A 12,022-nucleotide genomic window follows, 5' to 3' on the forward strand; every position below is an offset into this window, starting at 1 on the left:
GAGTGGCCACAGTTCCTTTCTCTCGCCACCTTTCCTTCACCAATTACGCCCACCCAAATTACTACACCCTGGGTAGAGGTGAGCGGTGTTTTTCAACAACCAGTTTAAGCCTAGAGTCGAACCAGGATTGCATGATTGGAAAGCGAGCGCCTTATCCGCTGTACCATCCCACCATCTGCAGACGTTGAATCAATGTAAAACTGATGGATTTTGTTGTCTGTGATGTAGATAAAATCAAGCATGGTAGCCTCACACGCTAACATTTCTTTTTTAGCTTGTTTCCTTGTCGATCTTGATCACTAAATTAATCCGGTAAAAACTGAGTTCTCACGAGGTAAATGATTTTTGCTTTGTTATTTTATTTTGGTTGATTTTTTTTGTTGGAAATTGGTTCTTGACAACCTTTCAAATGTTTGACGTATTTTTTGCAGATTTTTGTCGGAATGGGTTTCCCATATGAAGGTCCAGCTCCATTAGAGGCCATTGCAAGCGGGGCTGTTTTTTTGAATGTTAAATTTAATAAAAATTCTTCTTATGCAAATAACGTTGAAAATTTTTATATGGTAAGCTTGAGCTATTAATTACATCACTAACGTAAGTAACGCAATAGACTTACTTCTATTTTCTTTGCATATTTTAGCGTTTCCACTTATTAAGAAACTGACGAAAGCAAATTGCTTGATTCATAGCCTGCGTTACGTTTTTGCAAAACTTTGTGGTAGGTGCTTATTTCATTTCTGATTGAATAATTTATTTGTTGAATCAATTTATTGATTTAATTATTTGAATAAGTTCATTTCTCATTGATGTTTAGTAGGCTAGATTATGGAATGTAGTTTGTCATAGGTTTTAAACCCATCAATTATAGCCGAGACATTTTTTTTAGTTTGATAACGTGTGTGCCACCAACATGAAATTAATATCTTAAATTACTAAATATTATTATTTTAAATCAAATATGTTTGAAGAGACTCATGTTGATGCAAGTCCGGCACTATACTTACCGTAATTCTAAATAAATGCTTTGCAAATATTTAAACTAGAGTATAGCCTACGTAGGCTATACAGGAATTAGATATAACCCTAAACATATTCAAAATCTAAATTCCAAGCTTTGTTCTCACTCTCTTTAAAAGAATTAACTGTTTTAAACAGGATAAGCCAACCAGTAGAAGACCCACGTCACAACATCCGTATGCTGGGCACTTTATTGGTAAGCTTAAGTCTGGTCTTTTGGCCACATCACTCCCATGGCCTAGACTCAGATTACTTTCATTTTGTAACTTGGGAAATTTTGCAAAGAAGAAATTGACATGGTAGCGCATACATGATATAGAAAAAGTAATATATCAAGTGGCTCATGTTTGCTTTAGGCTCTATAATGAAAAAAAAATCACACATTTATCCTTGTTTTTTTTTCATCTAACAAGAGGTGGAAGGCCACATAGAGCGCTTGGCTTACAAGAAATGTTTTTGTTTATCTGTAGGTTGTGCATTATGAACTTTTAAATATTGTTATATATACTTTATAAAATCATAAATTTCTACTTTGTCATTTTTACAGGCTCTTCTTTAGTAAAATCTGTTGATACGGAAAATCTTGAAGAAGTTGAGTCAATTGTTAAAGATATTTTAGAATCGCCGTTGGTGAGACATTTTGCTGCGTATACTTGTAAAAGTTTCGTCAATGTAACTCATTGACGAAATTTTTTTAATTAATAATAATTGATCCCCCTTTTAGGGTAAAACAGGCTGTAGAGGTTTTAGAAAGTAATAACTATATTTGATGTAACATTATTATTACGTGCGAAATTGGCTGCGTTGCCGTTGATGGTAATTTTTGAAATTGTTGTATTATAGGGTGAAGTTGTGTGAACTAATATAATAGACGAGTATATGTAACACTGGTGTTAAGAGCAAGCAATACTTTTCTGAGTTATTTTTTCAATTTTGTTAATCTTGAATTCTGCTCTATGTTAAACATAAATTTTTAATATTATACGATGGCTTTTTTATTTAGACTAACAAATACTTGCCCTACGAGTTTACAGCAATAGGCATGCTGGAAAGACTCGCTTTGCTTGTGGAAAAACAAAATTTTTGTTTCAAAAAGAATTTGTGGCCGCCTCTCTCGTCTTTGGAAGTAAGAAGAAATATATTATATAGGCTAAAGCTATATTGGGTCGCCATTTTTTCACAGGTTAGATTATTATCAGTGAAGATAGAATAAACAACACAAAAAAATGAGATGACGGACAACCCTTGTCATAAGCCTTTTCAGGTTTATGACAAGGGTTTGTAAATTCCTTCACCTAAACGAACACAAGTTAAAACGTTAGACCTACCACAGTTTCATTCCACTACGCAGCCTGTCCATTGCTTAGTTTATTTAAACTATTTTAAATTTAAAAAGACTTTATTTTCAACAGTTTTCCTGTAACAACCGTTTTGTAATAAACAGGTGATTGTATCGGATGAACTACTGACTTGTGCAGAAGCTTGCTCCAATGCAGAATTAATTTGTGAACCTGGTTTCTTTCCTTATATTAATCAACGTTCTACCTTCAAGCGCCTCGGAATAACATGCGAAACATTTGTACAACCTTCCGGCGATTTCGAAGAGCTGGACTATCCTTCATATCAAGACAAAAGGTAGGCTAGAGTTTTGCAACAAAACTGATGCGTGATCTAACTGAGTGTATGACTACGCGCGTCTTTACTAAGGTAACGCCTAGAACATCACACAACTAAGGCGAAAGAGAAAATTGAATTGAGTTCTGTCTTTGTCATGAGTTACCAAGGGGGGTGGGGGGAACTTGTATACCTGGGGCTGGTATATAAGTCCCCCCGCACCCCCCTTGGTAACTCATGACAAAGACAGGACTCAATTCAATTTTCTCTTTCGCCTTAGTTGTGTGATGTTCTAGGTTTTTCCCTTTACTAAAGGTCTATGTGTCTCTACGTTTGTCTTTGGACGTGTTATTCAGATTTAGCTTTCTCCGGCTGATTGTTGAGAAACCATAGCCTACACTGTCGGCACCACCTTGAAATCACCAGCCAAACTTCTTACCCCTTAAAATTGGCTGGAAAGGAATTATCGCATACAATCCAGAATATTTTTTGAAGCCCGATAAACAAAGATAACTTCTTACGTCATGTTATAACTAACTCTAACGATTCAACCTCCCCGCACCACCTCAAAATAGGTCTCACATCCTTTAGTGGTGCGTGCGCCCCTGGTTAGGAACCCCTGTCTTACAGTATGCCAACCATGGTAATGTTATGCATTATCGTAATAAACCAATTCAATTGACTTAATATCCATTAGAATGTTCGCAAGACAAGAGACTTTTATTAGCCATTGGCTCAAACCGGTCATTGAATCTGAAAGTACAAAGCTTTCACTTGTTGTTAAAGTAGCCTATCTCTGGAGTATTGTTCCCTTGAATTGTTCGCATATTATTTTGTAGGCCACACCAAACACAGCTGAACTTAAAAGTGTCCTTGAAGCAGGCATGATGTGATTGCAATGCAATCAATTATAGCCTATAATTCCTTTTGCTTATTCTGGAATCACGATTTAAATTACTAAAAGTTTGAAAGGAATATATTACGATTATACTTTCTCACTTTACGATTGGTCACAGCGGTAAACCATAATCTCTTCTTGGGAAAATTTTAACATAAAGTTCCCGAATCCGTTCGTCTGTATATAATGACCGAAGAAACACACACTTGAACTTCTTTTCAAACAGTGTATTCCTGTAAAATTAGCCCGAGGCTACCGAAAACGAGGGGGTGCAACGCCTACATCACTTAAACTGTCACTACACAACAGATTACTTGGATAAAAGACGGAACCTTTGTCCAGCTAGCAAGCACTAAGCCAACAGTTAAATGTGCGGCCAACTTTCAAACAATCATTTTACGAATGACCAGAATAGATAGCAATATCTCAAATTCACGTATGCAGTACTGTGACGCAATAATGAAAGACAATTATGAAGTCATTCCAACAGGTGTTTAAAGCTGATGTAATATTTCCTGTTTAAACAGGCCCAAACAGGCCCAAACAGGTTTGACACAATTCTTATGAACGCTGGTGCAATTTTGGCACATTTTCTAGCAACTTCCATGACGTAATATTCAGTAGACTTGAACGGTTTTTATATGACGTTTGATTAGGTGAACCATTGTCTGGAACATAGCGGCCCCTAGTTATGACAGTCTGACATGGCATAACTAAAAAAGAATTGACGACAATTGTGAGCCAATGAATAAAAACACATGATACACAAATTGTTTGAATCACTCACGTTTAAGTTAATACACAAATACAAAGGGCATGCAAAGAATGAACAGCAATAAGAATAAACACGACGATACATGAAATTGGTACCATAGGTACACGCTAAATGACGCTATATACAATAGTTGCGATAATAACCGACTGTTCCGGGCTCAGACAAGTATCGGCCACCGCAGACAAAACCAGGCTCAAACCCTAACACTTAGGTGTTCTTTACGGGGGCGAGGCACGAAATATCCCTCAACACGTAGTCTACTTTCACTTTCCCCGTACTCTCATCATAGTTGCAGACGGCAACTTTGGCTCTACGAACCACAGGCTTCCCTTTCCTAATTTGTGGAACTACCTCATGCACCCTCCCAAGTTGATACTTCCCACGTTTACCAATGTCTTGGAGAGAACCTACCACTACAAGTTGACCAGGCTCCAAATTCTCGGCCATTTTTAGCCATTTTTTCCGGCCCTGAAGACCTGGCAAGTAAAAATCGATCCATTTACTCCAAAACTGCTGAGAAAGTGACAAATTGAACCGATAATCCCTTCTTAATTGGTCACGATCATGTGGTTGCCCAACAGCACAGTATGGGTCTAAGTATGGGGTCAAAAGTGAGGCAGGGGTGATGACAGTAAAATCCCTAGGGTCGTCACTCAAAGATACCAAAGGGCGTTCGTTCACGATCCGAACGGCACTGCCTGTGTACGTAAGCAGTTCAATAAAATTGGGCTTACGAATTGAAGAGTCCAAAATGTGAAAAAAGTACTTGGTCATATCGGCCACGAAACCAAGTCTACTCAGCCGAAATCTAGCCAAGAGATCTGCCAGAGGGTTTAACAAGTCAGGACCCGAAAACATTACATCATTAACACAAGTTCCTCGAAATTCAGACTTGCCATCGTAAACAATGCGCTTTTTTAATTGTGACGTCACAAAGTATGGTAAATACCATTCAAATCCCTTGACATTTCCTGCTTCACCCGCACGCTCAATATAGCCATTAGATTTAAGATCTTTCATGGTGTCAGTAAGGAAATCACAAAGTTCAGGTTGTTTTAAAGCCTTCTTCCTTAAAGCAGCAGCTCTATCTGACGCCAACACAAAATTGTTAGGTAAATCAATATCTTCCTTCAACGGTACAGGTATCTCAAATCGACCACCTTTCAACTCAATATTCGGTTCAACAAGTTCTCTAGCCAAATTATCATTGCAAGACAATTCACAGGTTTCATTTTGCAACGTCAAATCCTGAATGACTTTATTCAGGTCTGCTATTTCCATATCACGAGACTCAATTTTACGCTGAAAGCCAGAGATGACATCCGACTCTGAAGACGTCTGCACTCTGCACACTTTAGCAACGCTTTCAACTAAGGGTGACTTACCACCACAAGCCAACCAACCGAGAGGAGTGAGCAAAGCATGCGGTTCACTACGATTGTCACCAACACGCTCTTCTTTTGCACACATCAAATAAGCGTTGTCGTTGCCAATCAGTACATCTACGGTACTACAATCATTCAAATGAAACATATTCACGTCATGAAAATGACGGAAACCACTTAAATCTTGTTTATGGGGTAAAGTTTTAACATCGTCAGCCCAAGCTGGGTTAACCACCGAGGTTATATCACAAAACAGTTCATCAGTCTCTAACGACTGGATGTTGAGTTTAACAAGGTCAGCACAAGTAGGTTTCTGACCAGCCAGAGTATCCATTTTAAACGACGCTTTATCATACGGTTTAAGACCAAGTTCGCACACCAAGTCACTCGAAACAAAGGTCAACTGCGAACCAGGATCATGCTGACAATACACCAACTTCGATTTGCCAGTCATTGGATTCAAAACACGAGCAGCAGTAACGCGGTTAAAGGCTGCTTTAACATTTCCAATCTTAACATTACGCACAGGAACTCTGGCACCAGCCTCATCTTTACCGATCGAATCCAGAGAATCACGGGACGTCACATAAAAATCATGCAGAAGAAAATAGTGTTTCCTATCGTTGGTAGGTCCACACTTACGACAGTTATTTGCATGATTACAGTCTCTAACCATATGCTGGCGCAAACAATTCAAGCATTTGCCAGCTTTCACAATGACATCTCTCCGATCTTTAGGTGTCAAGCGCAAAAATTCTTTACAATTAGACAAAAAATGATATTCAACTTGACCACGTGACGAACAACAAAAACACGCCGGTATGTCACTACGTCTGGCCACACCGCCGCGCGGTGTGCCAACAGCAGTCGAGTACTGCGAACTCCCTGAAATCACATTATCATGGGGTTTTACCGACGTCTGCCTAACCGGACATGAAGGCAATTTTCCTTTGCCAAACTTTTTAAAATGCTGCGACTCATCAGAATCGCCCATTAGCATAATGCTAAAATCAGTCGACTTGCGCGTTTCCTCCCGTACTACAAAATCAAACAAACTCTGAAAAGTAGGTTCCTCAGTGCTACCATACTGATCACCTAAAAAGTCAAGATAACGCTGCTTAGCGTCAAACGGGAGTCGTTTAGCCAAATCCAAAACAAAACGTCCTTCTAATTTATCACGCTGACCATAAGCTTTCGCGTAAAGCAAACACTGCGACAATTCATCTTTAAACTCTTTCAAATCACTGGAAGAGATAGAAGTCAATTTGCTACCATAGCGATACTTTCTAATTTCCGGTTCTGCGAAAAGACCTCCACGAACTCCAAAACGTTGGGACAAGCGAGATAACGACATTTCTATCCTGTCTTCCTCTGACAAGCCAGGAGTGTCGGAAACCAAATTAGCAATCGTTTGTGCAGCTGTTCTAACACAAGCTGCTTGCAACAAAGTCAAACGAGTTCCCTTAAAGGGCGAAGCTGCCATCAAGGCCATAACACGATTTTTAAAGAAGACAAATGGCATATTATTACCATCGTAACCAATCAAGGCCGCATTATCGAAAAACGTCCTACTATTTTGGTATTCAAAAAAGCAATCCTGCTGTTGAGAACTCGATTTAGCGGGAGAAGACAAGCTATATCCCTTAAGGGGCTGAGTGGGCTCAGTCACATGCACAGCCTGATCACGATCCTCAAACACGTTAAAATCAGGAGACACGATACGCCTCTCACAACCACCTAAATTACGTGTAGCTGGGCGATCAAAAACTAGCGGCGCAGAAAACTTTGAAGGGGGCAAAGCATTACTGCTAATGGCGGCCCCGTGACCTGTACGCTCTGGGGGAGGAGTTCGGTTGTAATTTGCAGACCTTGGCTCTACAGCCTTCGGAAGACCCTTAGCCGCGGCCCCGAGACCTCCTGAAACAGCTGGAAAACATGTGGATTGTACAGGTCCACTTACAGATTGAACAGGCGTCTGGAAAAGGTTAGGTAAATTAAACTGCGATTGATGTTCACTTCTGGAATGCCTAGAAGAGCCCTTCCTAGAGCTACGCCGGGAGCCCAACTCAGAACGATATTCAGCTAAAGCTACCTCCTTACGTTGTTCAGCCCTCAACTGTGCGTCTTTGAGTGCGAACTCAGCAGCTCTCGCTTCGGCTTTCGCGGCAGCCTCAGCTCGTACGGCCTCAGCTCTCGCGGCGGCCTCAGCAGCTCTCGCTTCGGCCTCAACTCGTATGGTCTCAGCTCTCGCGGCGGCCTCAGCAGCTCTCGCTTCGGCCTCAACTCGTATGGTCTCAGCTCTCGCTATGGCCTCGGCTTGGATCTGGAGCTCCTCTCGTCTTAGCTGTAGGTTAATTTGTGCAACTATCCGTGACGAGCTCTCAGACATCCTAGTGCTTACATTTGAGGCGCTATCCTCAGGATGTATGTCAGCATCCAACCTATCTGACAACTCACTTTCTTTTTGTTCGAAGTTATTTTTTAACGAGTTAAATTCGGGATCTACCCTATCACGAAGTTCTGCTAAGATTGCAGAGTTAAAAATTTTACTCAAGAGAGCATGGAAATGCCGTAATTCCTCTTCTAAAGTAGATAAGTTAGATCGAAAAATTAACAGTTCCTGCTTATCACTCAAAGAACCTAGGGCCACAGAAAGTTTCCCAATTTGAGTCAAAATATCCCGTCTAAGATGCCGGGCCTCTCGAACTGACTTAGCCTCATCGTTAATGGGTCCCTCCCCAGAATGGCCTGCCCGACCGCAAAGAACATCATCAGGCTTAAACTCAGTCGAGTCGACGGCGGTCGAGTCCCTGTCACCACCGAGTGTAGACATATTAAATGTTAGGGCTAAATTTAACAATTAAAAAATTAAGTTACACAAACACACAAATTACAGTAGTTATAAAAAACTTAACTGCAAAGACCGTAAAAATACAAAAAAGAATTTAAATGCACGATACCGTAGCTGTACGAGTATGAAGTCCTTAAGTCCACAAAACTTGCTTGGATTCTTCCACTTGAATCTACAAGCACAGATGGATTGCCTTTAATCTTCTTTCTTGCCAATGAATGTCAAAGTTATTTTTCTTCTGTACCAAACTGAGAAGAAATGTCTTTACTTTTTCTTTGCTTCTGTAGACTACCAACCAACAAGATCTTCTTTTATTATTTCTTTGCTTTTGTAGCCTACCAACCAACAACTTCGTCTTTTATTTTTTTTGCTTCTAAGTGCTTCTGTGCCAAACACTAGACAGAGAATCGTCTTTTATTTTTTTCTTTGCTTCTAAGTGCTTCTTAGCCTACCAACTACAAACTTCGTCTTTTATTTTTTATGGTCACAGCGGTAAACCATAATCTCTTCTTGGGAAAATTTTAACATAAAGTTCCCGAATCCGTTCGTCTGTATATAATGACCGAAGAAACACACACTTGAACTTCTTTTCAAACAGTGTATTCCTGTAAAATTAGCCCGAGGCTACCGAAAACGAGGGGGTGCAACGCCTACACCACTTAAACTGTCACTACACAACAGATTACTTGGATAAAAGACGGAACCTTTGTCCAGCTAGCAAGCACTAAGCCAACAGTTAAATGTGCGGCCAACTTTCAAACAATCATTTTACGAATGACCAGAATAGATAGCAATATCTCAAATTCACGTATGCAGTACTGTGACGCAATAATGAAAGACAATTATGAAGTCATTCCAACAGGTGTTTAAAGCTGATGTAATATTTCCTGTTTAAACAGGCCCAAACAGGCCCAAACAGGTTTGACACAATTCTTATGAACGCTGGTGCAATTTTGGCACATTTTCTAGCAACTTCCATGACGTAATATTCAGTAGACTTGAACGGTTTTTATATGACGTTTGATTAGGTGAACCATTGTCTGGAACAACGATTAGCCTACAGTTAGGCTACGGTACTTAAAGTTTCAAACTGATCAAAATCTGTTTCAAAAATCTGATAAAATAAAGCAAAGAAATTTGTTTTTGGAGTAAGAAGTCTTGGCTTCTGTTAGAAAAAGTGAACTAATAGCTGTTCGAACACCACCAATGCCAGTTGCAACCACAAAAAAAGCTCTCTGGTGTTTAAAATAAAGCAAGGATATTTATTTCCGGAGAAAGAAGACTTAGCTTCAGTTAGCAAGAGTGATCTAATAGCTGTTCTAACACCACCAATGCCAGTTGCAACCACAGAAAAGCTCTCTGGTGTTTTGAAGTTTGAAACTGACTTGTTATGTTATGGTCTTTAGCTGCGTATATTTCCTTTCATTCTTATTTGTAGATGCATTCCAGAAAAAAAAATTATCTGCTTCTTAATTGCATTGGCTCATGCCGCTTGTTTTTCTTCTTTCATAAAAGGCTCCAAACCATTGGTCCCCAAACCTTGAACCAATGATCCCCATGGCTAGGCACCAAGGATTCACTTTAGTAACATTTTTTGCATGTAAAATTAACAACCTTTTTGTTGTAATCTTATGATTTTAATGCTATGGTATGTTCGAAGATAGATTACAGTTCATATGAAGACTTTTACTTTCAATTTTCAAGTGAAATAAAATCACCAGAAGCAAAAATGTCAAAAGTGATCCACTGGTCCCACATCTCTCCTAAACCTATGGTAGCCTAACCTAATCACTTTTTACCAAACTTATACTATCGAGAAGTCATGTAGGCTACAGGCTCAGCCTGTCATAATCTATTGACTATTCGGTTCTTATCAACATATTGTGTTTGTGTTTCAGTGTTTGTCAGTTCGAGAAAAAGCAAACAAGTAAAGTAGGCTATAGCTACAGCCTACAACCTACAATAACTTTGCAAAAGCGGTTCCAAAAGTACCTCCGGTCAAGCCTATTGGTTTTACCATCGCCACATGAAGCGGAAAATTTAACAGACTCCAGTGCTATAACTCTCTTGTTACACTTTTAAGGACAGAAAAATCTTGTGAGAAAAATGCTTCAATTTTTCTGTTTTACGGTCATCATCATTGTAGGACACTAATATTTTTTAATTTGTTTTTATAGATGCTACATACAAGGCGAACACAAGCTATTCAGCTGCACTGGCCGGTATACAAAAGCACGCCGAATTTGTCCATGCAGAGATTATAAAAAGGGTCAAATTGCTTTGTGCAAGTCTTGCGGTCTAAGCAACAAGTAAATGACACTGATTAATTATTGAAGAAACGAAGCCAATCTACAACATTCGTTTTATGCACTACACACTCTGGGAAGTAACTCAATTGAAGTTTCTGTCTTTCATAAAGTCACATAGCCGTGACACACGAATTTTAAATCTGGATCTATGTCGATTTTAGTCAACTAAACTACCGTAGGCCTACACAAAATCGTGTGGGTTACCATTCGTTTCAAAATGAGCGAACCTTAAACGAATAGTAGATCTTCCGGTAAAAAAATTAAAATCAAACTTCGTCGGTAATAAAAACTTCGACCTTTCAAATTTCCTTCAACTGACCGGCCAAAATGATGTTTTCTAAACCTAGTCCTGACCTAGTCTAAATCCTTTTTGTGAAATAGGCTACTTAGATAGCTATAGACAGATAAAACCAAGCAACCACACGGCACTTAATATCATACAAGTAGAGTGAACATAAAACTATAAACTACGAACGTTTTCGGCCATACTCAAGTTAGCCCTTCTCAATTAATAAAAATAACTGATTTTACAATGACATCTACATTGAAAATAACTGATCTACACATCGAATTGAAAAACGAAATGCAGAAGAATGAAACTGCAAAGCAGAGGAGAAAGGCACATTACATGGCGGTTAATAACGCGAGGCAAAAAACCGCATCACACAACAAATTAAGAAAAAAACGTTTAGGAGATAGGAAGCACCTGCGGCAAGCAACTGCGTATTGAGGCGAGGATTGCAAGATTTTATGAGCAAAGCCTCGTGGATTGGATTTTCGTATCAAATTCGGTGGAACATTTGCGCACAATTCTAAAAGACTTCAAGGATGGTCAGGCCCGGATTTAAGGGGGGTAGAGGGTGCAGGTGTCCCGGGCCTCACCACTTTTGAAGAGCCCCCCCTACGTGGAAAAATGTGATTGTATTATTATTATTGTTTTCTTTCAGCCTTTGAAGTTTCTGCAAAATCCTGTGCAGTGGTGAATTAATGCTACTGTAGAGGTGTTTTTTTGCACGGGGAGCCCCCCGATCTAAAAATGCCCCGGGCCCCCATCAGATAAATCCGGCCCTGAGGATGGTTTGTTGTTTGAACATGTTTGACAATCGAATATATGGTCTTTAGTTGCAATTTTTCTGTTCAAATTAGTTAAATCTAAGTTCTCCCTCACTCTCG

At 39.5% G+C, this 12,022-nt stretch overlaps 1 protein-coding gene across 1 annotated transcript in view; it reads left to right on the top strand.

The window, feature by feature from the left end:
• LOC145779026 (alpha-1,6-mannosylglycoprotein 6-beta-N-acetylglucosaminyltransferase A-like) overlaps positions 1–10,886 on the top strand; it is a 39,319-nt gene extending 28,433 nt beyond the window's left edge. The window contains exons 9-14 of the mRNA XM_082590608.1: positions 432–563; positions 1,156–1,213; positions 1,565–1,647; positions 2,021–2,143; positions 2,462–2,652; positions 10,718–10,886. Of these exons, the coding sequence (XP_082446734.1) occupies positions 432–563; positions 1,156–1,213; positions 1,565–1,647; positions 2,021–2,143; positions 2,462–2,652; positions 10,718–10,853 (723 nt within the window). The 3' untranslated portion in view covers positions 10,854–10,886. The remainder of the gene's footprint in view (positions 1–431; positions 564–1,155; positions 1,214–1,564; positions 1,648–2,020; positions 2,144–2,461; positions 2,653–10,717) is intronic.
• Positions 10,887–12,022: the final 1,136 nt, after the last annotated feature.

This window comes from Aplidium turbinatum, chromosome 10 (genome assembly GCF_918807975.1).
Source record: "Aplidium turbinatum chromosome 10, kaAplTurb1.1, whole genome shotgun sequence".
NCBI lineage: Eukaryota > Metazoa > Chordata > Ascidiacea > Aplousobranchia > Polyclinidae > Aplidium > Aplidium turbinatum.